The 26,557-nt window shown below is 45.3% G+C and overlaps 1 protein-coding gene across 3 annotated transcripts in view; it reads right to left on the bottom strand.

Moving 5' to 3' along the window:
* Positions 1-26,557, bottom strand: part of LOC109871276 (zinc finger protein GLI2) — a 114,349-nt gene that overhangs the window by 49,065 nt on the left and 38,727 nt on the right. For 2 of the 3 annotated variants that reach the window (XM_020462097.2, XM_020462098.2), the window contains 2 exons: positions 11,494-11,599; positions 1,108-1,313 (listed from right to left, as the gene is read on the bottom strand). In XM_020462097.2, coding sequence (XP_020317686.1) covers positions 1,108-1,313; positions 11,494-11,599 — 312 coding nt within the window. Of the gene's footprint in view, positions 1-1,107; positions 1,314-11,493; positions 11,600-13,685; positions 13,768-26,557 lie in introns of all 3 variants that reach the window. The other variant, XM_031806090.1, reaches the window with a different exon arrangement.

Genomic DNA, 26,557 nt, shown 5'->3' with positions numbered 1-26,557 from the left:
TGGTGGAGGGTAGTGGATAGGACAGACACACTAAAGATGGTGGAGGGTAGTGGATAGGACAGACACACTAAAGATGGTGGAGGGTAGTGGATAGGACAGACACACTAAAGATGGTGGAGGGTAGTGGATAGGACAGACACACTAAAGATGGTGGAGGGTAGTGGATAGGACAGACACACTAAAGATGGTGGAGTGTAGTGGATAGGACAGACACTAAAGATGGTGGAGTGTAGTGGATAGGACAGACACTAAAGATGGTGGAGGGTAGTGGATAGGACAGACACACTAAAGATGGTGGAGGGTAGTGGATAGGACAGACACACTAAAGATGGTGGAGGGTAGTGGATAACCTTTTATCCTCTCAGGCGGCTCTATTGCTCAGCTTTTTAGCCTCTCAGGCGGCTCTCTCTAGTCTCTTCAACCTGTTGTCATAAGAGGTTTGTGAGGACAGGCCTGTCATCATATGAACTCCGTACAGGGGAAGGAAATGGGCTTTGTTTGTCTTTGCTAATTTCCATGGTTTCCGATACCCAAACATTCGTTCACACACTTATACACACATTCTATTGTGTGCATGTGTACACATGCACTCTCACTCTCTCACACACACTCAAGGACGGACACACGTACACACATGCAAACACACACTATATACATCATACACATCCCATTACATGAGAGGATGAAAGGAGAATGTTTTAATGTATCAGAGTGTATTAGGTGTTAGACTAATTATCACAGTATGGTGGGTAATGTAGTGTGTAAACAACTTAACAACATATACCCAGGTGTGTTCTGGGAGATCTTTTGTGCAAGACGTTTGTCTTATATATTATTCTTATGTGCCTCAAATGCAGTCTGCTCCTCTCATCTCACCTTCATGCTGAAACAAATATGTTTGTAAATCAACCAACTATATTTCTGCCTTATCGTTAGCATTTGTATAAATATAATTTCTAATCTGACAGATATGGGCTGTGATTTGACATAGAAAATGTAGTTTTATCTGGACTTTTTACATTTTTCATTTGTTTTAATGCTCTCTTGTAGTAAGATCCCCTATAACTGCCAGGACATTGCATGCGTGTCTGTGTGTGTATCTCTCACCTTCTGCGGGGCTGAGTCCACGGGCAGCTGAGATCATGGATAGGGTAGGGCTGCTGTGCATGGAGCGGAGGTAGTGCTCCATGTGGGGGTTGATGTAGGGGTGAGGGGGGCTGAAGGGGGACTCCCCCGTCCCTGCTGCCTGAGGGGACAGACGGATCAGAGAGATGCAGTCTGAGATGACTGGGCTGCTGGCTAGGCCTTGAGGTCTGGCGAGAGAGAAAAGAGGTGGAGAATTAGTTAATGACAGAAATAGAGAGTGAAAGAGACCATCGACCATCGACAAGCACATTGTTGTTTAAAGTGAAGACCTTGAAAGAGTAATGCGAAACTGTGAAGTAAAACTCGATTTTTGTGGTTTATGTGTGGGTACCAGTCAGGTCTGTCCCTGAAACCAGTTCCTCTACTACTGTTCTTTCTCCCTATTCCCGATGTGTCACAGGGATCCCCTCTTTTACCGCTACTCAGAGTAAGGCTTCAGGCAGTGAAAAAGTTGAGACTGAGGGTCTTAGACTCCTATGAAAAAGCCTACTGTTTTGGTGGGCTCAGCCAAGGTGTCTCTCATATTGGTACTTAACGCTTTTACAAGACAACATATTCTCCGGATGTTACTGTAAAACGGAGGCATCTCACCAGCCACCTTCAAGCTAGCATATTAATAAAACAAGATACAACATTTTATATTCTCCGGATGTTACTGTAAAACGGAGGCATCTCACCAGCCACCTTCAAGCTAGCATATTAATAAAACAAGATACAATGATTGAAGTGGAGTCAGAGGTAATATAGCCCACAGGTCACCGTCAGTGGGATATATATTTGCCATTTGTTAACTAGCAAGTCTGCTTGTAGAAACACAGCCAGGTTGCTGTAACTCTTGATAGCTGCCCACTGAAGCCAGAACTGAACAATGAATACAGTACAGTCTGTCTGCTGACCGCTGGCACAGTTCTTTGAAATGTCTTTGGCAAAGCTAGTTCTTTGTAGTGGCATGCTACTCCTCCTATGAATCTGGTTGTTGTGCCATTACATTTTCAAATGGGTCGAATTGAAACCATAATGTGTGGTGGGCCAGACAGTAGAGCACCTGGAAACAGGGAGTGACTGCCACATCTCTGAGGAAGAAAGACTGCCGGACACCACTCAAGAGCTCTGTAGGCTACTGTACTTACATTCAGATGAAGAACTTGTTCAACTCTATCCTCTCGCAAAAACAACAGTGAAAGGTAGAAGCCTAGAGACTAGAATGTATTTTGCTAGAAGCCAAAAGACACAAATTTTTATGCTGCAATTCATCCACACCCCTCCACGGTCTGTCTGTTGTTATTGAGACATGCAGGCTGCTCCTCCTAACTGAGGAGTCGATGTGTCAGGAGTAGTTTTTAAACAAAGCAGTACCACGTCCTCACACTTCATTAGTCTGCAGTCACTTTCCAAGCAGGAGGAAATGACCACTAATGAGGTGGGGGAGAGTGGGAGAGGATGGGACAGTGAGGTGGGGGAAGATAGGGGAGAGGGTGGGACAGTGAGGTGGGGGAAGATAGGGGAGAGGGTGGGCGAGGATAAGGGAGAGTGGGGGAGGGTGGGACAGTGAGGTGGGGGAGGAGAGTGGGAGAGGGTGGGACAGTGAGTTGGGGGAGGAGAGTGGGAGAGGGTGGGACAGTGAGGTGGGGGAGGATAGGGGAGAGAGGGACAGTGAGGTGGGGGAGGAGAGTGGGGGAGTGGGAGAGGGTGGGACAGTGAGGTGGGGGAGGATAGGGGAGAGTGGGAGAGGGTGGGACAGTGAGGTGGGGGAGGATAGGAGAGAGTGGGAGAGGTTGGGACAGTGAGGTGGGGGAGGAGAGTGGGAGAGGGTGGGACAGTGAGGTGGGAGAGGAGAGTGGGAGAGGGTGGGACAGTGAGGTGGGGGAGAGTGGGACAGTGAGGTGGGGGAGGGTAGGGGAGAGGGTGGGACAGTGAGGTGGGGGAGGATAGGGGAGAGTGGGAGAGGGTGGGACAGTGAGGTGGGGGAGGATAGGGGAGAGTGGGAGAGGGTGGGACAGTGAGGTGGGGGAGGATAGGGGAAAGTGGGGATGGTGGGACAGTGAGGTGGGGGAGGATAGGAGAGAGTGGGGATGGTGGGGTTGTGGGCTCAGAGTACAAGACTTGAGTCTGCTCAACTGATGAGTTGCAGGGCAGGCAGGCAACATACAACAAACTACCAAAATGCTCTGGCTTTGAAAAATCATAAATAAGCTAGTATACACAAAGATGTTTTAACATCCATTAGTTATAATGATAATAATTCATATTAGATACAACTAGGACTTTGGATTTAAAACACATAGTTCTGTATCTCAAGGATAGTAAATTCTGATATGTGCCAAGAGCACAAGGTAAAAAACAGTTAAAATACTGATAAGGTTTCTTCCTGTAAAATCTGTGGATTTGGGTATACTCATCTCTAAATCACTGAAATCCACAGGGATGACAGGCTGTCTGAGGCTGGTTGCAGGTCTGAAAGGTTGGTCTGAGATGTTAGCGTTCTTGGAAAGGCCTGGATTCACCTCAGTCTCTCATTTACACCCCTCTGTATTGGAGCCAACCTGCCCCAACCCAACACAGGCCTTGTTGCTTCCTCTGTTTCCAGTAAACGCCTACAGACAACCAGCCTTGTCTGACGGCCAACTTTCTGCCATCAACCCCTTCCAATGGACGGCCCATAAAGAGGTTTCTGTTCTGTTCTGGGGGAACTGAGAAGAAACAGACGCCGATTCCCTCCCCTTGGTGCGTCCACACACAGCACAGAGTTAGAGAGAGCCCTGCGCGACTTCCAGAGATTAGCGTCCGGCTTTGCTGACGCTCCGGGTTTCGCAAAACTGGCACGAGACCGCTCTTATCTGTTTGGGCAATTTTTTACAGACCGTACTGGTTGGTCACCGTTCTTCATGTTTAGCCCCAGTGTTTCCTGTTACCACTGTGCTCTGGGGAGAATGTCATTTGGTGGAGCGGTGGGATCTGGGATCTGTGGTGTGATGACTCCAAAGAGCATTTAGAGCTGACAGACTCTCCTGTGGTCCTGACCTCAGCCACAGAAGATCAACACACAGAGTACACAAGTGGAGGCTGTGAATGCTAATTGAAACTGTGACATTGAAATTGTTAAGTTTGTGGAGGCTGTGAATGCTCTCCCTTATGGAAGTGCAAAAATGGTGAACCACAACTAACCTGACTGGTTCAAAATGAATTGGGGAGCCCTGGCTCCCAGACTAAAATTATTTATTTTATCAGAGCTCAAATGGAAACATGACATATAATGGACACGTATATATTTCTTAAAGTCCTTCAATTCCTTTGTTTCAATGGGAAACATTTCAGATAAAAAACATTTTGTATGGGTTTCTCTGAGCTTCAAAATACCCCAGTAACACAATGCACATCGTCTCTAATCAACAAAATATGATTTGTCTGTCACAGTATGATACTAGAACACGTTAACACATACAGGACATAAATAATGCAAACTCCCATGTGCGTGTTTGTGTCTGTGATAGTAAGGTGAAATGTACTACCTCGGCCTGTCAGGGGACAACAAAAAGGAGACCTCTCTGACAGCTACTATAGTCTTGTTAAAACACCCTCTTTCTGACAAGATGTTTCCACAGACATGTCTTAGTTACAGCAGATAAATTACATTTAAAAAAATGATTACCAACCAGTATAATTTTTTGTATTATGTCCCTTAATGATGTGAGGCCTGAGGCAAATGCCTCTTCTGCCTAATGATAAGTTCACCACAGATGAGTAGAAGGGGGAGAGAATGATTCAAGAAAGCGAGGGCACACAAACTACATTACATTTCCAATTCAGGTAATAGTTGTTTGCTTCACTAGATGATTACAAGCTTGCAGCTAGCTACACTGTCATCCCATTGTTGGATTCCTAGTGTGAGAAAAAGTGCATTTGGACAAGGGACTGCTTGTTTTTAGCTGCAAAAGCCTATGAGTAAGTGCATACCTTTGTGTATGCACGTCAACTACATGGGAAAGGGGAGGGGGCACATTTCTGTGCGGTCCTTTTGGTGTGGGGCAGAGCAGTAGACGGACAGAGGCTGGTGAGGGCCACCTGTACCTATTCAACACCTCTTCTTAAGTACTCTTAGTTATTTTCTTTAACTCCAGGGTTGGGGAACAGGTAGTAAAGGAAGCCTTTGTCTGGACTGACAGACAGACAGAAGCCTTTTACCTCTCTTTCTCAACACTTGAATTCAGGCATCCTGTTTCAGTGGATCTCTCTACTCTCTCTGCCTGGCTGTCTGGAATCGCCAATAAGTTAGTATTTGCCTCTCTGGCATGTTGTTCCCTACTGGCTCAGCGGACAAATTACGACGTGAGACACTCGTCTGTACATCTGGGAAGGTGCTCCCATTGAGATAAATCACCGTGTCTGGATCTCAAATGGCACCCTATTTCCTATATGCACTATTTTGACCAGGGTCCATAGGGCTTTGGTCAAAAGTATTGTACTATAAAGGGGATGGGGCGCCATTTGGGACGCAGGCCATGTTACTCCACAGGGGCTGGGGCTGCAGTGAGATCCTATTGTAGTTGTGTTTGGGACCCTTCATCAGGATACTGAGGATTTGGCCTCAAACTTTGAAAGATATATTATTCTTTCTGTATAGCAGACAACGGGATGAGGATGACCTAGAAACATAGGACAGTAGCTAGTATGCAAAGACACACATATTTTATTCTGATTCAACTTGGTGACTTCTGCAGTCCTTCAAACCAAGTGCAAATTATTTAAAGGGCATCAGATAAATCTTGACATTTTTAAGCCGTTCATTTGCAACAGCCTTTAATTTGACCGATGGCTGCCTCTGTCCTTTCATGAATTCATTCCTTACAATAATTCACAGGAACTGTTAAATCCTCCCATAACCAGAGTGAAGACTTCAACCAACAAAATGCACCCAATCAGCACGCTTGGGAACAACCCCATCTTTCCACAATCAGCATGCTCAGGATCGGCCTCCCTTCTAACGCTAACCAATCAGCACACTCGGGAACAGCACGCTAACCAATCAGCACACTCGGGAACAGCACGCTAACCAAACAAAGACAAAAACAAATGGCTGATCTGTAAAATCCATTTAATCAACACATTCCAAGCCCAGACTGATTGCCTGGTAAACTGGACCACATCTGTTTGTGTAAAAGGGTGGCGCAGGCTACAGCTCCACAGCTCCACCACACAAAACCTTGGGGCAGAATCCTCCTCAGCTCAATGCTGCAATTTACTGCCTCACTCTATCAAACATAATAAATAGCTGTCCTGCTGGTCTGGAATGAGTGGGGATCTGTTTTTCTTTGCCTCTTGTTGTGTTGCCGTTGAGGTTCTGGGAACAGAAGGCTGGATTTGAGATACTAATTAGTAACCCCTTCTAACAGACTTGTCTTCCCTCTTACCAGACTTGTGGGTTCACACAGAGGATGCCCATTTCCACATTGCCATAATCCGCTGTACACTGCACATTATAAGCACTGTCTCAAAACAAAATGCTGTACTTTAGCACCTTCTCAGAGCAAGCGAGTCATTAACCCGAATGGGAACAGTCATATAAACTTTTTCAGGACCCTGTCTTTCAAAAATAATTTGTAAAACTCCAAATAACTTCACATACCTTCATTGTAAAGGGTTTAAACACTGTTTTCCATGCTTGTTCAATGAACATGCATTTCCCATGCAATGAATGAACATGCACATGTGGAACGGTCGTTAAGACACTAAAGAGGCCTTTCTACTGACTCTGAAAAACACCAAAAGAAAGATGCCCAGGGTCCCTGCTCATCTGCGTGAATCTGCCTTAGGCATGCTGCAAGGAGGCATGAGGACTGCAGATGTGGCCAGGGCAATAAATTGTAATGTCCGTACTATGAGACGCCTAAGACAGCACTACAGGGAGACAGGATGGACAGCTGATCATTCTCGCAGTGGCAGACCACATGTAACAACACCTGCACAGGATTGGTACATCCGAACATCACACCTGCGGGACAGGTAAAGGATGGCAACAACAACTGCCCGAGATACACCAGGAGCGCACAATCCCTCCATCAGTGCTCACACTGTCCGCAATAGGCTGAGAAAAGCTGGACTGAGGGCTTGTAGGCCTGTTGTAAGGCAGGTCCTCATCAGACATCACCGGCAACAACGTCGCCTATGGGCACAAACCCACTGTCGCTGGACCAGACAGGACTGGCAAAAAGTGCTCTACACTGACGAGTTGCGGTTTTGTCTCACCAGGGGTGATGGTCGGATTTGTGTTCATCGTTAAAGGAATGAGCGTTACACCGAGGCCTGTACTCTAGAGCGGGATCGATTTGGAGTTGGAAGGTCTGTCATGATCTGGGGCGATGTGTCCCAGCATAATCTGACTGACCTTGTTGTCATTGCAGGCAATCTCAATGCTGTGCGTTACAGGGAAGACATCCTCCTCCCTCATGTGGTGCCCTTCCTGCAGGCTCATCCTGACATGACCCTGCAGCATGACAATGCCACCAGCCATACTGCTCATTCTGTGCATGATTTCCTGCAAGACAGGAATGTCAGTGTTCTGCCATGGCCAACGAAGAGCCCGTATCTCAATCCCATTGAGCATGTCTGGGACCTGTTGGATCAGCACCATCAGTACCTGCACCAAAACAGCAATAATTTTCCTTCATAGCTTGTTCTCCAACTTCTTTATAAACAGGGAGCCAATTTGTTTTTAGCACTTTTATTTCCATGACTGATCAAAACTTGTTTTCTCATGGCTCTCTCTTGTCCCTCTGCAGCAGACATTATGGTTTGGAACATCGAATCACAATAAATTCACAGTATCGAATCACAATACATGTAGAATCGTGAGAATCACAATACATATCCTATTGGCACCAAAGTATTGTGATAATATGTGACTCGTTTCAGGAAACTAGGCATTTGTTGCACGTCCATACTTCACAGGAGAGGCATTTGAACGTAAACTTATTTTTTTATAACAATGCATTTCTTGGCAGAAATCCCTTCTGGAACATGTGAACTTCCATGTACCTTAATAACAAACATGTATGCCATCTGAAAATAAAAATAAAATTATTTAATTACGAGCCTAGTTGTTTTAGCCATGGACAAAGGGTGTAACCTTCCCGCGAGCCATGATTGGCAGAGATAATGGATGGGCTGGACATGCCGAGAGATCAGTTTGGATTTGTCTGATATGTAGCACGCTTCTGTCTATAACATGAGCTGGTCAGTTTGTGTAGGTAAACCTTTCTAATGCGTCTTTTTTGAAAGATACTGCAAAGGTGTTGAAATCAGTTTTGAAATCAGTGGAATGCCCTTCGGAATTAAAGTATGATAGCTAAGGAGATGGAAAAAATTATTGCGTTTGATTGCAAATATGCAGACGGAGTTGGAAAGAGAACACACAGAAGGCTGTTGTATTACATATTCAAATGGGCAACCTTGACATCTGTGAAAGAGTGGGAGAAACGTCCATTCATGTATACGGGTAAGATAGTCTAGCTAGCTACATTTTCAGATATTATACAGTACCAGTCAAAGTTTGGACACACCTACTCATTCAAGGGTTTTTCTTTGTTTTTACTATTTTCTACATTGTAGAATAATAGTGAAGACATCAAAACTATGAAATAACACATATAGATATCATACTACATACTACATATCATGTAGTTAGCAAAAAAGTGTTAAACAAATCAAAATATATTTTATATTTGAGATTCTTCTAAGTAGCCACCCTTTGCCTTGATGACAGCTTTGCACACTCTTGGAATTCTCTCAACCAGCTTCACCTGGAATGTTTTTCCAACAGCCTTGAAGGAGTTCCCACATATGCTGAGCACTTGTTGGCTGCTTTTCCTTCACTCTGCGGTCCAACTCATCCCAAACCATCTCATTTGGGTTGAGGTCGGGTGATTGTGGAGGTCAGGTCAGCACTCCATCACTCTACTTTTTGACCAAAGTAGAGACGAACAAAGCCGGATGGGTGTAGACAAAAAATATCTCTCCTGTAGGTTTACAAAAACATTCAAGGGCCATTTTCTCAAAAGTGAGGTTACAAGTTTATCAACTTTCAAAGCAGAATTACTTTACCATTGTTCCTCAACTGTAGTGTATGATATACCATTTTCTATTGTTTTTGTTCCATGCAAACAGTGATGAAGGGTCTCAGTGTGGAGGCGTCATGCTCAGGCAGACAGGAAGCAGAACCCCTGACATACTGTAGCGCGAGTAACAAAGCGATACAACACCTACATATGAAACCGCCACTTAATTTACAGAGCAATGTTACGCAATTTGGGTGATTTTGGCACAGCCGGAGGAAGATTAGGGGCTTGATGAATTAGGGGAGCACTGTCAAGATCAAATCACGTTAATCATTGCAGTCGGAGTACAGACTCGGTTTTCATCCCCACTACTCCTTCCTGGTTTGTTTAGTGATGAATAGCTTTTCTGCTGCAGGAAAAAAATCTTGTATCACCATCAACATCAGATATGTGAATTTAAATGGAAGGACAAGTCCCACAAACCTATTGATTTGTTTTATCCATCTGTTCGTGTTTTTTTAAGATAAGCAGAGGAGGGAGAGGAAGGCTGGCAATGTTAAGCAGAGGAGGGAGAGGAAGGCTGGCAATGTTAAGCAGAGGAGGGAGAGGAAGGCTGGCAATGTTAAGCAGAGGAGGGAGAGGAAGGCTGGCAATGTTAAGCAGACTAAACCTTTTCTGGGACGGACAACAAATAAAAAGTTGTGGACTGGAAAGAAATGTCAGTGTGGTTGGAGACTGAAGGACAAAAATAAACACAATTGAGCCAAAGTTCTGTCTGTCTCTCTATCTTCCTTGCCTGCCTCCTTGCTTGCCTCTCTGCCTGTCTCCCTATTTGTCTGTCTGACAGATCCCTTTCTGTGAATCTCCTCTAATGTGAAGAGGATGTTTCCCTGGCAGTTTGCTCCCTAGTGTTGCAGCACACCATGCCAGGAGGACCACAGAGCTTTCCAAGTCCCACACCATGAAACGTAAGGAGGGGAGATGCTGTTGATGCTAAACTGGCTGGTTATTTCTTTTCTCTCTCAGTATCATCTGTCTCTGATATGGACCTGGCTTTCTCTCTCAGTATCATCTGTCTCTGATATGGACCTGGCTTTCTCTCTCAGTATCATCTGTCTCTGATATGGACCTGGCTTTCTCTCTCAGTATCATCTGTCTCTGATATGGACCTGGCTTTCTCTCTCAGTATCATCTGTCTCTGATATGGACCTGGCTTTCTCTCTCAGTATCATCTGTCTCTGATATGGACCTGGCTTTCTCTCTCAGTATCATCTGTCTCTGATATGGACCTGGCTTTCTCTCTCAGTATCATCTGTCTCTGATATGGACCTGGCTTTCTCTCTCAGTATCATCTGTCTCTGATATGGACCTGGCTTTCTCTCTCAGTATCATCTGTCTCTGATATGGACCTGGCTTTCTCTCTCAGTATCATCTGTCTCTGATATGGACCTGGCTTTCTCTCTCAGTATCATCTGTCTCTGATATGGACCTGGCTTTCTCTCTCAGTATCATCTGTCTCTGATATGGACCTGGCTTTCTCTCTCAGTATCATCTGTCTCTGATATGGACCTGGCTTTCTCTCTCAGTATCATCTGTCTCTGATATGGACCTGGCTTTCTCTCTCAGTATCATCTGTCTCTGATATGGACCTGGCTTTCTCTCTCAGTATCATCTGTCTCTGATATGGACCTGGCTTTCTCTCTCAGTATCATCTGTCTCTGATATGGACCTGGCTTTCTCTCTCACCATTTGGAAAGGCATCTCTCTCTCAGGCTCGGATGAAAGCAGGGAAGGATGGAGGGATCACCGAGGGTGAATCACAACAGGGTGATGACTGACCTGATCATTCACATTCTTGTAAAGACTTCCTCTCCTTGTTCGGGCGGCGTTCGGCGGTCGACGTCACCGACTTTCTAGCTGCCACTGATCCATGTTTCACTTTTCCTTTTGTTTTGTCTGTTTACACACCTGATTCCCATCTCATAATTATGTTCCTTATTTATCCCTCTGGTTTCCCTTTCTGTTTGTGTGTGATTGTCTTTCGTGTGTTGGAGTTCTATCCTGTTTTGTCCTTGTTTGATAACGGGATTTTTGTTCCGTTCTTGGATAAATAAATACAGTGGTTTATTTACTCTTACCTGTGTCCTGCACCTGACTCATTCGCTATCTTCTAGATAGACTCTGACACAAGGGCCCAACGTTCCAGCTAGATGCCATTGTCATGAACACTCCCATTCTGCCCTGCTCTGCAACACAAGTGGTGTGAATCTGAACTTAATAAGTTAGTCTTAATTACCCATGCATGGTGTGGAGGGGGTGTGGCTCGTAATGGTACCTCCCCTCATGGTGACGCATGTCGATCGGGATTGGTGTGTGAAACGTGGGGAAGAGATGGTGAGGACCTGTGAGAAGAAAGAGAGGGAGGAGAGATAAGAAAGATATGGGCACTTCAATAAAGACTTTCAAGTGAAATATTTAAAAGGGTAAAAACCTAAAGCTACAATGCAGCAAACATGAACCACCTCAAAGAGCTGGCTGAGCAGTTTCGTGTTAAATATTGGCCCTATCACACAGGAAGAAGACTAAATAAATAATCAAAGAGGTCCTGAGGAATCCTACTACATCTCAAACAAGCGAGATGAGAAAGATCACATTGGGCCTTTGACAAAGACCTGCTGCGATTCAGCCCTTTGAACTTAGTGTATGTGTGTGTGTTCATGTGTGCGTGTGTGGTTTGTGTGTGTGCGTGTGTGTGTGTGTGGAGGTGCCCATGTGAAGGAGAGATACAGTCTGGACATAAACAAGGAACAACAGTCGTGAGAGGAAAACCTCTGACTCACACTACACTTGAGATGCTCACCTCACTTCACGTTACTGGCAGCAAGCAGCGGCTATAAGCAGCAGCTAAACCATTATTATCCTACAAACTGGTAGTGGTTATTATCCTGCAAACTAGTTGTGGTTATTATCCTACGAGCTAGTAGTGTTTATTATCCTACAGACTAGTAGTGGTTATTATCCTGCAAACTAGTATTGGTTTTTATCCTACAAACTGGTATTGGTTATTATCCTGCAAACTAATTGTGGTTATTATCCTACAAACTAGTAGTGTTTATTATCCTACAGACTAGTATTGGTTATTATCCTACGAGCTAGTAGTGGTTATTCTCCTACAAACTAGCAGTGGTTATTATCCTACAAACTAGCAGTGGTTATTATCCTACAAGCTAGTAGTTGTTATTATCCTACAAACTAGCAGTAGTTATTATCCTACAAACTAGCAGTGGTTATTATCCTACAAACTAGCAGTGGTTATTATCCTACAAACTAGCAGTAGTTATTATCCTACAAACTAGCAGTGGTTATTACTCTACACACTAGCAGTAGTTATTATCCTACAAACTAGCAGTGGTTATTATCCTACAAACTAGCAGTGGTTATTACTCTACACACTAGCAGTGGTTATTATCCTACAAACTAGCAGTAGTTATTATCCTATAAACTAGCAGTGGTTATTATCCTACAAACTAGCAGTGGTTATTATCCTACAAAGTAGCAGTGGTTATTACTCTACAAAGTAGCAGTGGTTATTACTCTACAAACTAGCAGTGGTTATTATCCTTCAAGCTAGTAGTTGTTATTATCCTACAAACTAGCAGTGGTTATTATCCTACAAACTAGCAGTGATTATTATCCTACAAACTAGCAGTGGTTATTATCCTACAAACTAGCAGTGGTTATTACTCTACACGCATGGTTTTGGGGGGGGGTTGCCAAGGAAGGCATATATTGACTTTCTCTAGCCCTTTCAAACGTCAGAAAAGAAAGCATATTTCTAGTGATCAGGCTGAGCTAAGGATGCTGTGCTCCTGCTCCATCCTTACCTCCTTAGCATGGGGTGTAACTGTAATATTTACAATTCCCATAATACCCCAGTAATTGAAACCTTAAGTTACAGACAGTGTAGTCTGGGTACTTTGTGTCCATTAATAGCTCTCTATCTGTAATGGGGGCGAAACAGAGCTATTTCACCATGAGTGTGTTTTTTTATGTGAAATACTCAAAATGCACAAATCAACAATTTCCTGCCATAAAAAGGTTCATGGCTCGGGGAACGTCTTGTTAAAAACAACAGACCTTCATTAATTAGTGTGATGATTACAACCTCTCAGTCTAAGCCTCTCTAACCTCTCCCTCTAGCTCTCTGTATGAAGTTACAGTACAGCAGAAGTGCTCTGCTCCCATTAAACACTTTCTTATTATAACCAGTTCAGTTTTTCCTCCTTTAACATCATCCCTTTTAAATGTATGCAGAATAAAATCAAAGCGTGGATATTCAGCACAACATCCCACCCCAACAATGGCACTGGTTTACGTAAGTAAAAGCATCTGAGTCTTTTGTACTGAATACAAGCTAGTGTGTGTGTGCATTGCAGTGAGGAGAAGGAGAAAGAGAAGAAGGAGAAGGAGGAGGCCAGGTCAGCTCACTTGGGTTGGCTGGTTGATCTCTGGGATCTCTGTATTAAGATTCTTTGGGCAGCATCATGCGCTCCAGTGAGTCAGAGATGACCTGGGGGTCAGAGGTGGCACAGATCATTATCTCCTTCTGTGAGGGGGATAGGGGGAGGAAGGAAGTAGGGGAGTAGCCAATGTGTGTGTGTGTGATTTTAAGGAGAAGTTCTACCTGCATGAGTCCACATTCCTGGGTCATCGCTAAAGCCACTGAAGCCCAACAGAGTCCCCTGTCACTTTGATTGACAGCCGCCAAACTACAAAGCTCAGCCCACGATCAGAACACAAACTGAGGCAAAAGACAGCGATTGTTGTGGCCTTATAGCTCATCGGGTAGGAAAAGGACTGAGGCTAAGCCCACCACAGAGCTTGCCTCCGAGCGGTGGTGTCTAAAGACAGGTCGGGAAACTTTCCTCTGAGCCTGATGGCTCCTTCCTTGGCACCTCTCTGTTTGAGATGTACTTAGCGTCATTACTGCACAAAGACTCCTGAAGTCATGTCTAAGAAAACATGCCACTGTAACTCAACTCTGCCTGGAGGCCAAACAGGAACGTTTCAGTGTTTTTCTTTGCAAACACAAAGCAAGACATTACTGGAACTTAGACGTGATTGAACTCATTCTTGTCATGATTGTCTTTATTGTACAGTACCCTTATTGGTGGGTTATTGTGACATTAAAATGCATGGTTTGAGGTATGCACTGTCCCAACAACTGTGATTGTTGTTAGAAATGATTGACTTACATAGAATTGTTTACAAGTGTTTATCATGACATCAAGTCAATGTAACTGAACATCCCTCCCTCGTGCTCCGCTCCACCTCTCTAGAATCCTAGAGAACCTCAGTCTCTGTAATGTTCTACACCGTTCGATGTCTGCCAACGAGCCTCTCTTCCTTTTGTGTGTAAGAGAAGACACACATTCTCAAGTCAACTTGTATGTTAGAGGCAACAAAGACGGTACAAAAAGCCCCCCTTCAAAAACTTTAATGGGGGGATTAGCGTTGAGAGAAGTTCCAACTTTTATCCAAATGTGTCTCCTGGCTCACAATAATGCCTGTTGCAAGGCAGGGAGAGTGGGCTGCTAAAGAAGGTAGAGTGGGGTGGTCTGGGTCTGGGTCTGGGTCAAGGGGATGTCAGTGGTGCTCAGAGCCTGCTGGAGTAGGCTTACCCTAACTTGAAAACAAGAAAGCAGACAGGCACAACTTTTATCTCACTAAATAAAATAAGGACCCCCATAGAGAGACGGGCTGTCCAGATCTGAAGGGAAAGGCTGAGCAGGCCTGTTCCATCACCGAGACAGCAGCATAGTTTCCTGGGCCACAAGGACTACAAGAGGAAGGTACAGAGGGTAGATACAGTGGGGCAAAAAAGTATTTAGTCAACCACCAATTGTGCAAGTTCTCCCACTTAAAAAGATGAGAGAGGCCTGTAATTTTCATCATAGGTATACTTCAACTATGACAGACAAAATGAGGGAAAAAAATCCAGAAAATCACATTGTAGGATTTTTTATTTATTTATTTGCAAATTATGGTGGAAAATAAGTATTTGGTCAATAACAAAAGTTTATCTCAATACTTTGTTACATACCCTTTGTTGGCAATGACAGAGGTCAAACGTTTTCTGTAAGTCTTCACAAGGTTTTCACACACTGTTGCTGCTTTTATTGGCCCATTCCTCCATGCAGATCTCCTCTAGAGCAGTGATGTTTTGGGGCTGTTGCTGGGCAACACGGACTTTCAACTCCATCCAAAGATTTTCTATGGGGTTGAGATCTGGAGACTGGCTAGGCCACTCCAGGACCTTGAAATGCTTCTTACGAAGCCACTACTTCGTTGCCCGGGCGGTGTGTTTGGGATCATTGTCATGCTGAAAGACGCAGCCACGTTTCATCTTCAATGCCCTTGCTGATGGAAGGAGGTTTTCACTCAAAATCTCACGATACATGGCCCCATTCATTCTTTCCTTTACACGGATCAGTCGTCCTGGTCCCTTTGCAGAAAAACACCCCCAAAGCATGATGTTTCCACCCCCATGCTTCACAGTAGGTATGGTGTTCTTTGGATACAACTCAGCATTCTTTGTCCTCCAAACACAACGAGTTGAGTTTTTACCAAAAAGTTATATTTTGGTTTCATCTGACCATATGACATTCTCCCAATCTTCTTCTGGATCATCCACATGCTCTCTAGCAAACTTCTGACGGGCCTGGACATGTACTGGCTTAAGCAGGGGGACACGTCTGCCACTGCAGGATTTGAGTCCCTGGCGGCGTAGTGTGTTACTGATGGTAGGCTTTGTTACTTTGGTCCCAGCTCTCTGCAGGTCATTCACTATGTCCCCCCGTGTGGTTCTGGGATTTTTGCTCGCCGTTCTTGTGATCATTTTGACCCCACGGGGTGAGATCTTGCGTGGAGGCCCAGATCGAGGGAGATTATCAGTGGCCTTGTATGTCTTCCATTTCCTAATAATTGCTCCCACAGTTTATTTCTTCAAACCAAGCTGCTTACCTATTGCAGATTCAGTCTTCCCAGCCTGGTGCAGGTCTACAATTTTGTTTCTGGTGTCCTTTGACAGCTCTTTGGTCTTGGCCATAGTGGAGTCTGGAGTGTGACTGTTTGAGGTTGTGGACCGGTGTCTTTTATACTGATAACAAGTTCAAACAGGTGCCATTAATACAGGTAACGAGTAGAGGACAGAGGAGCCTCTTAAAGAAGAAATTACAGGTCTGTGAGAGCCAGAAATCTTGCTTGTTTGTAGGTGACCAAATACTTATTTTCCACCATAATTTGCTAATAAATTCATGAAAAATCCTACAATTTGATTTTCTGGATTTTTTTCCCTCATTTTGTCTGTCATAGTTGACAGAAGAAAAAAAAAGTGTACCTATGATGAAAATTACAGGCCTCTCTCATCTTTTTAAGTGGGAGAACTTGCACAATTGGTGGCTGAATAAATACTTTTTTGCCCCACTGTATATGTTACAGGGGAGGGTCCACAGGCACTGGACTGTCAGCTGTCCTCTGGGTGTGCAGCAATGTAGGGACACATTGCCCCAGCCTTTGGCACCCTGACACTCTCACTCTCATCTGGCAGGACACGGCTGAAAGTGTCACTTCAAAACCTCCTTGCTTTTATCTGTGTATGGATCTCGGATTGGAGTCGATCCACCCACCTCATGGGAACGTGCTTCTTGAGCTGCGTTAACTGTGTTTGTGTTCAGGTACATATATACATGTCTGTCTGCTCTCTATCCTTTTAGATGTTCCATCATCATAACATGTTTGCTTAAATGTCTTTAATAATATTGCTTCCCAACCCCCATAATAATGTTCTCAGAAGTGCCAAACATCCTGTCAGAGAGCGGGTGAGAAACAACCCCATTCTCGTTTCTTTTTGTTTTGGTCTTAAGCCGGGTTTGATCTCACCCTAAAGACAAAGACAGGTGTTCCACATTAACAAAGGGCACTGGTGTGTGTGTGTGTGTGTGTATTTGAGTGTACGAGGTTTCCGAGCGAAGGGAAAACATTCGCTTTTCATGTCCCAACGCAGCAGCCAAGATCAGATCAGAAGGGGTTGAGGGGTTCATCCTAAATAGCATCCAATTCCCTATATAGTGCACTGCTTTTGACCGGGACCCTTAGAGCTGTGGTCAAAAGTAGTGCACTGAATAGGGTGCAATTTGGGACAGACCCAGGGGCTCATCCTTTAAGGAAGTACTCAGTGATAATAACATCCTGAGAGAGAGAGAGAGAGAGAGAGAGAGAGAGAGAGAGAGAGAGAGAGAGAGAGAGAGAGGGGGGGATAGACAGAGAGAGAGAGAGAGAGAGAGAGAGAGGGGGATAGACAGAGAGAGAGAGAGAGAGAGAGAGAGAGAGAGAGAGGGGGATAGACAGAGAGAGAGAGAGAGAGGGGGATAGAGAGAGAGGGGGGATAGACAGAGAGAGAGAGAGAGGGGGATAGACAGAGAGAGAGAGAGAGAGGGGGATAGACAGAGGAGAGAGAGAGAGAGAGAGAGAGGGGGATAGACAGAGAGAGAGAGAGAGAGAGAAGAGAGAGGGGATAGACAGAGAGAGAGAGAGAGAGAGAGAGAGAGAGAGAGAGGGAGGGGATAGACTAGAGAGAGAGAGAGAGAGAGAGAGAGAGACGAGAGAGAGAGAGAAGAGAGGAGATGAGAGACGAGAGAGAGAGAGGGGGATAGACAGAGAGAGAGGAGGAGAGAGAGGAGAGGAGGGGATAGACAGGAGGAGAGAGAGAGAGAGAGAGAGACGAAGGAAGGAGAGAGAGGGGATTAGACCAGCGAGAGAGAGAGGGGGGTATAGACAGATGAGGAGAGAAGAGAGAGAGAGAGAGGGATAGACAGGAGAGAGAGAGAGACGAGAGAGAAGATGAGAGAGACGAGAGAGAGAGAGGAGGGGGATAGACAGAGAGAGAGACGAGAGAGATGAGAGAGAGAGGAGAGAAGAGAGAGAGGGGATAGACGAGAGAGAGGAGGAGAGAAAGAGAAGAGAGAGAGAGAGAGAGGGGGATAGACAGAGAGAGAGAGGGGGATAGACAGAGAGAGAGAGAGAGAGAGAGAGAGAGAGAGAGAGAGAGGGGATAGACAGAGAGAGAGAGAGGGCCCTGGACAGGGTAATTAAAACAGCTTTTCTTTCTGTCTCTCTCTCCGAAAGAGAATGAGGGAGTGAGCTAGGGGAGAGGGGGATGAGGGAGGGAGGGAGCAAGGGAAGAAGGAGAGATGGAGGAGGGGGCGCCATTCAGACAGGAAATTCCAGCAGGATATGTTGGCTGTGGTCCTAACGACACAGCACCATGCCAACGGCTACACACAACGAACGAATGGCCTTGTCCCTTCTCGCCCTGTACTATGGGTAGTAAAGCAACAGTCTGACCGGCCTGAGGCTTCAACTGGCTGGGGAAAAGCTTTGGGTAGCTAGCGTGCAATTTGTTACCGCCAAGCGAGGAGAAATACAGAGAGGGAGGCCTTTTCTTAGACTTCTATAGTATTGTACATCCATCCAACCACAACAGTTTAGCCCCTATTTGATTGGTCATTAAGAGTATTGTGTATGTAGAATGATCTAGGACCATTATGACACAGCATGAACCAGCCAGGCTAATAAGCCAGTGTGGTAAGTCGAATTCAACACACACACACACACACACACACACACACACACACACACACACACACACACACACACACACACACACACACACACACACACACACAGCAGGTTATTAGGCCAATGTATTAAAATCCATTTGAACCAGTTTAACTTTCACAGCCCCAGGTTTAGTCTGCGGTGCTGACTCCTACTGAGGCGTGGGCTCGCCATGGCGACAGAAGGATTAGGGGCTTACAGGAGAGCACGGAACAACCACACCCCCTCTGTGTGTGTGTGTGGGTGGTGTGTGTGTGTGTGTGTGTGTGTGTGTGTGTGTGTGTGTGTGTGTGTGTGTGTGTGTGTGTGTGTGTGTGTGTGTGTGTGTGTGTGTGTGTGTGTGTGTGAAAGAGAGAGTATGTGCTTCTCTTCATACCCCTCACTCTGGGACAAGTTAAAATGCTACATGTTTTATTGATAGGGAGATTTGGGACTGAAGGTAAGTAGATTAAGTCAGGGCCTGGCTCCATAGCAATACGTGACAGGTAGAATAGATGTTCATCATAGAGCCTGTTTTTACTTTCTTTGACTGGTTTGAAGTCTGACTAAGAAGTAGAGGAAGTTCACTTTCATATTCAAATAAACATACAGTATAGAAAAGGAACATTGTTGGCTCAGGGAAGTGATGGGTTATATTACATATTTGAAGTCCGGTTCCTTTTATAGTACATTAGGAAATAAGATGTTTACATCTCAAGCAGTACATTGTCCATTAGGTGACAGTTACAGCTTGGCTAGGACATCCGTATGCCATCTTAAACAGTAAGACTGAGGTGGCTGAAGAGGGACCATGCTGGGGAGAATGGGAGAAGGTTATTGGAAAATGTTTTTTTATAGAGAGGACTCCTCAGGTTTTTGGAAGGTGTTCATTAAATCATATCAGGCAGGGAAGCTGTGTTTGAGAAGCACTGTATATAAATGGAGTTGAATTATTTATATGTGTGTGTGTGTGTGTGTGTGTGTGTGTGTGTGTGTGTGTGTGTGTGTGTGTGTGTGTGTGTGTGTGTGTGTGTGTGTGTGTGTGTGTGTGTGTGAGAGAGAGAAACAGAGAGAGTTGTGTAAACATGAACAGGAAAGGCACTCAGGACACCGCTACACAACGCCTGATGAAGATCGGACACATCTGTGGGTGCCCATGGCAACCAGCCCTAAACACAGCCTGCATGACGGGTCTTAGCGGCCAACACGCTCACATCAATCCCCCCCTCCTCCCCCCTCTCTCTCTCCCTCCCTTCTCTCTCCCTCTCCCAAACAGTATTTTCTCTACCATCATCCATCTCCATCAAACAACAGGCCTAATCCACCCAATCACTCCCAACTAACTATACACTCCCAGTCTCACTGAACCCCAAATCTGCAAACCCCAACCTGCTCTTTGACTGCAGTCAGCATGACGCATTACCTATAGCTGAGGTAAGGTGGGGTACTGGTTCTCTTAATTGTCTTTAGGGTACTGTGGTACTAGGACCTCACCTCTCTAACATCACAGTAAGGGTCCTATTCTAGTGTGGGGGCCAGGGGACATGGTCGTAAGGAGAATACAGCTATCTGTGTTGAGTAGATGTGTCTTGGGGGCTAATGACCGCCATGCTTCACCCAGCTGGGAGCAGGCTGGGAGCAGGGTGGGAGCAGGCTGGGAGCAGGGTGGGAGCAGGGCTGCACTGTGGTGGGCCACGCATTCACATTACATTTAAAGAGAGGGAGCTGGAGGGGGGCAGCCACCCTTTGCCCTCACTGGCCTGTGATTAGCCTGTTAGCATTAGCATGCTGTCAGTGTAGCTTTGGGGACCAGCGAGCCGAGCGAAGATCTCTGTAAGACTGATGAGGTGTCTGGGTAATCAGCTACCTGACCAGACTCTGATGGATCACCAGATCAGCTGACCTAACCCTGGTTAACACACCCAGGTGTGGGCTTGGTTCACGAATTTCCTCAGAGCAGAAAAGGTATATTATCTCTATTAGAACAGATCAGGATAAAAAAGGGTTCTGTTGTCTGGTGAATGAAGATAATGTGAATTAAACTTGTCGTCAAGGTGATTCAATTTGCACACTTTTTGGTTCTAAACAACACAGATGGATTTTTTTTCTATTCTTGTGACTTGATCCCATGACCTTTATCTTGTTTTAACACTTTTTAGGCTGTTCCTAACACACTGATACTCACTTCATTCTCACTTCAAACCCAGAGCGGGAACTCAGGCCATAACAGCTAGTGTTGTGTTGTGCATCTGACCCGTAGCATCACAGCTAATAGAAAAGCTGCCAACTCACACACAGAGCGTCCTCACATCCTCACGACCCTAACAGCCCGATGACGGCATGGTTCTACACTGGCTTAGCACATCCCCCTCCCTCTCCGTAAAAGGGATTTTTTAACAGGAACAGGGAGCGAGAGGGGAAGAAGCAGGAAGTACACCTCATAACCAGACAATGCGTGGGAGCAGGAGGCAGGAACATCAATCTAGGGCAGGGATGGGCAGCTCTAGGACACTTTTGCCCCAGCCCCAGCTAACACACTTGACACCAATAATCCACTAATCATGATCTTCGGTTTAGACTCTCTGGCCCCCAAGGACTGGAGTTGCACATCCCTGATCTAGGGGGTGGGGGTGCCGTGGCTGGGGGTCACCCCGGGGTGAGGGCCTCCTGGGGTACCTGGGTTCTGGGCCTTTTCAGGTCGAAGGGAACTAGAGGGTCTGGGGAGTGTCTCAAAGAGAGAGACATATTCTGGACTCTTATCAAACTGCCACTGAGGGTCTATAAAAACAACACTGTGATGATGCACAACATGTTTATTTCATACAATGACTGCAGCGCCAATGTTTTGGCTTAACGGCAGCTCATTTGTTCTCAGAGTAGAAGACTCAGGAGACAGTTATTGAGGATTGATTTTCTATATTTTGTGTTCATATGAAAAGTATAGACACCTTAGGGGAAATCTGGTGGATATTTGGGATCATCATCAATTTTGGCTCACCAGCATCTCTAATTCTTTAAACGCCATCCTCTGAGAGATATGCTCTCTGGGCCTCAAACATCCAGTATGTCTGCCCTGGCTAAAACAGAGCTCAAATTACTGTCAGTGGAGTTCTGACACCGGGCAGAGCATCTTCAGTTTAAGTGCAGGCCCCAGGTCATCTAGTTGGATAAGATAAGAATACAGAACAACAACCTGACTCACCTCCTCACAGACACGGTCTGGTCTGGTGATCACTGGCCTGGGACTTCTGGTCTTGGGGAAACTATCTCACTCAGATAATTGGTTTTAAAAACACCAATGGCAAACAGCTGTGGAGGGTCTGAGATGGTCGTGTGATTGGTTTAAGGGTCAGAGATCCTAGTTCTCAGGTGCTTTGTTAGAGGTCTGATAATTCAGAGAGGCTGACCGGTCAGTGTAGCGTCTGTAGTGTAGTGTAGTGTAGTGTAGGGTCTGTAGTGTAGTGTAGTGTTGTGTAGTGTAGGGTCTGTAGTGTAGTGTAGTGTAGGGTCTGTAGTGTTGTGTAGTGTTGTGTAGTGTAGGGTCTGTAGTGTAGTGTAGTGTAGTGTAGTGTAGTGTAGGGTCTGTAGTGTAGTGTAGGGTCTGTAGTGTGGTGTAGTGTTGTGTAGTGTAGGGTCTGTAGTGTAGTGTAGTGTAGTGTTGTGTATTGTAGGGTCTGTAGTGTAGTGTAGGGTCTGTAGTGTTGTGTAGTGTAGGGTCTGTAGTGTAGTGTAGTGTAGTGTAGGGTCTGTAGTGTAGTGTAGTGTAGTGTAGTGTAGTGTAGGGTCTGTAGTGTAGTGCAGTGTTGTGTAGTGTAGGGTCTGTAGTGTAGTGTAGTGTAGTGTAGTGTAGGGTCTGTAGTGTAGTGTAGTGTAGTGTAGGGTCTGTAGTGTAGTGTTGTGTAGTGTAGGGTCTGTAGTGTAGTGTAGTGTAGTGTAGTGTAGTGTAGGGTCTGTAGTGTAGTGTAGTGTTGTGTAGTGTAGGGTCTGTAGTGTAATGTAGTGTTGTGTAGTGTAGGGTCTGTAGTGTAGTGTAGTGTTGTGTAGTGTAGGGTCTGTAGTGTAGTGTAGTGTTGTGTAGTGTAGGGTCTGTAGTGTAGTGTAGTGTTGTGTAGTGTAGGGTCTGTAGTGTAGTGTAGTGTTGTGTAGTGTAGGGTCTGTAGTGTAGTGTAGGGTCTGTAGTGTAGTGTAGTGTAGTGTACTGTAGGGTCTGTAGTGTAGTGTAGTGTTGTGTAGTGTAGGGTCTGTAGTGTAGTGTAGTGTAGTGTAGGGTCTGTAGTGTAGTGTAGTGTAGTGTACTGTAGGGTCTGTAGTGTAGTGTAGTGTTGTGTAGTGTAGGGTCTGTAGTGTAGTGTAGTGTAGGGTCTGTAGTGTGGTGTAGTGTTGTGTAGTGTAGGGTCTGTAGTGTAGTGTAGTGTTGTGTAGTGTAGGGTCTGTAGTGTAGTGTAGTGTTGTGTAGTGTAGGGTCTGTAGTGTAGTGTAGTGTAGGGTCTGTAGTGTAGTGTAGTGTTGTGTAGTATAGGGTCTGTAGTGTAGTGTAGTGTAGTGTAGTGTAGTGTAGTGTAGTGTAGTGTAGTGTTGTGTAGTGTAGGGTCTGTAGTGTAGTGTAGTGTAGTGTAGTGTAGGGTCTGTAGTGTAGGGTCTGTAGTGTAGTGTAGTGTAGTGTAGGGTCTGTAGTGTAGTGTAGTGTAGTGTAGGGGCTGTAGTGTAGTGTAGTGTAGTGTGGTGTAGTGTTGTGTAGTGTCTGTAGTGTAGTGTTGTGTAGTGTAGGGTCTGTAGTGTAGTGTAGTGTAGTGTAGTGTGGTGTAGTGTTGTGTAGTGTAGGGTCTGTAGTGTTGTGTAGTGTAGGGTCTGTAGTGTTGTGTAGTGTAGGGTCTGTAGTGTAGTGTAGTGTAGGGTCTGTAGTGTAGTGTAGTGTTGTGTAGTGTAGGGTCTGTAGTGTAGTGTAGTGTTGTGTAGTGTAGGGTCTGTAGTGTAGTGTAGTGTAGTGTAGTGTAGGGTCTGTAGTGTGGTGTAGTGTTGTGTAGTGTAGGGTCTGTAGTGTAGTGTAGTGTTGTGTAGTGTAGGGTCTGTAGTGTAGTGTAGTGTTGTGTAGTGTAGGGTCTGTAGTGTAGTGTAGTGTTGTGTAGTGTAGGGTCTGTAGTGTAGTGTAGTGTTGTGTAGTGTAGGGTCTGTAGTGTAGTGTAGTGTTGTGTAGTATAGGGTCTGTAGTGTAGTGTAGTGTAGTGTAGTGTAGTGTAGTGTAGTGTAGTATAGTGTAGTGTTGTGTAGTGTAGGGTCTGTAGTGTAGTGTAGTGTAGTGTAGTGTAGGGTCTGTAGTGTAGGGTCTGTAGTGTAGTGTAGTGTAGTGTTGTGTAGTGTAGGGTCTGTAGTGTTGGCTACAGTTCCATCCCACACGGAGAAAGTGAGATGATTTATCACCAGCCTTCATTTTATAGCATTATTATTACAGCACAGACCCAAGCAGCCAGTGTGAAAGCCCCTTAGCCATAAAGATAATGAACTGTGGGGAGACATTTCACTTCCTTCCACCCCCCCTCTCTCACTCTCTCTCTACCTTTACCCTCCACCTATCCCCCCCCCTCTCCTTCTCTCCCCCTCTATCCCCCTTCTCTCTCTCTCCGCCTTTCTCTGTCTGAGGACCCAGTTAGAGATTAAGAGTCTTAATTGGAGCATCCGGGTTGGTTTATAGTGAGGCAGTCAGGGGTGGGGGAGAAACCAAGGGAATGTCCAATAGCACAGCATGGAAGGGCCTGGTCTCAAAGGGGGACAGGGGGGTGGGGAGGAGGAGGGGAGCACCTTTCTCCCTGGACAATAGTAGTGTTTGTATGGCTGGGTTACGCTAGTTAGAGAGAGGAATAGTTAGGTACAGAAATGTTAGAGGTTTCGCGGGTTAGGGGGAGAGGGAGGGGCGATGCGGCCGGGCAATCACTGATTCAAATGGTAGCTCACTGTCTTCTCGCAATGTTCTTGGTCCAGTAAGATAATAATAAACAGATGGACTGGCTTCACGCTGGAGTAGAGGAGGAGTGGAGTGGGATGGAGAGATAGAGGGGGGCACAGTCAACAATGGCATGAATTAAAAGGCTAACCTTAGGATCGGCCATGTAAACATGGTCTTTTTCTTTTTGTCGTCTGTCATGGAGTGCTTGTGTAACTAGACCAACCCTTCAGGCAGAAGAGCTCTCCTTACTCAAACACTACAGAGAGAGAGCTAAGAGCTGACAGCTCAATGCATCAACACACTGTCTACACTTTTCAAAGCATATGGTATATGGCACCCATATCAATTGTGACTAAATGTTTTGGAAACTATAGTGTTTACCAGATGTGGAGAGGTATGTGTACAGCCCATAATACAACTTTTAGTGGATTTATGGTAAATGTCACCAAAATTGTTAGCATTTTACTCAGCTAGAATCAGATGACATTGTGTTGATTACATGAATGTTTTTAATCCCATCAAAGGTAATACATCGTGATTCCCTTGAGTAAACTTTAGCATAGAGAGGGTCATGAGGAATGCAATAAGCCATGTCGCCCTAGTTCAGAAGCATCTTTTTGGTGTCTTTGTGTACCGAGCGCAGTTGAAATGTTTACTTGGCTGTAATGCAAGTATGAAAGTAAAATAAACAGGGATCTATGAGTAACACATGTTGCTTTCTTCAGCCCCTTCCTGCATGGCTGGCAGAGAGGTCGACACGTTCAACTGTGGATTTACTTGGTAGAAGAGAGGGAGAGGTTGATCTGTGTTCATATTCATGTCCATCTTAATTACTCTTCGTATAGTTAGAGTGGGCAGGCAAATCAAACACTGGAGAGTTCATACAACATTGTGAGTGACTTGAGTAAAGCGTAATAACAATATGGTTGTTACAGACACTGTAGGCACACACACAGCCACTACTATTACTGGGGATATGGGCTGATGTGTAGGGTGGTAAAAGGTCCAGGGTGAGGCCATGTAGAACTGGGGGAGTCCATTTACAACTCAAGGAACGATTTTGTTTAGATGTTTGCTTACTTGATAAGCACCATCCATGTTTGTTGCAATGCAGCTTCTCACAAAAAGGCAGGTGAAAGAAAGAGCCAAACCTCATGAGACGAGAGACAAAGAAAGAAACGGAGAGAGAGAAACAGAGAGAGAGAAACAGAGAGAGAGAAACAGAGAGAGAGAGAGAAACGGAGAGAGAGTCTGGGACATTACTCAGCTACAACAACAACCCTCATGATAACTAATCATCCGTCACCATGAGTCGAGTGACAATAGCTAGATGCTACATTGTGTGCTAAAATTAGCTGCTACGTCCTTAGTGTGTGTGACCCAGATGGGAGACGAGTTTGTTCACCTCAGAACGTGTCTTGCGGTATCTTCTTTATGTTCCCAAAGTTTGTTTCAAGTTTTAATGTAACGTGCACAAGTACAGTGAAATGCCTTTCTTGCAATCTACAAACCCAACAATGCAGTAATCAATAAAATAGTGTACAAAGTCCCCTCATAAAGGCCATGTGTTGGAGTGCGTTTGGAGTCAAGCCCAGGAGTCAATTGTGAGTCCACTAAGTTCTGTTCACACACTCCTTTATGCTTCCTCAACACCATGGTAAATATTGTCAGACGAGGGCATGGCATGCGTGTCTCTCTTTCTCTCTCTCCTCGCAGTCCTTCTCAGAGTGCAGTCCTAGCTCTGCAAATAAGTGTCATATTG

This window comes from Oncorhynchus kisutch, linkage group LG26 (genome assembly GCF_002021735.2).
Source record: "Oncorhynchus kisutch isolate 150728-3 linkage group LG26, Okis_V2, whole genome shotgun sequence".
Classification (NCBI taxonomy): domain Eukaryota; kingdom Metazoa; phylum Chordata; class Actinopteri; order Salmoniformes; family Salmonidae; genus Oncorhynchus; species Oncorhynchus kisutch.
Note: the sequence above shows the minus strand (reverse complement) of the source record. Positions and strands in the feature narration are given on the sequence as shown.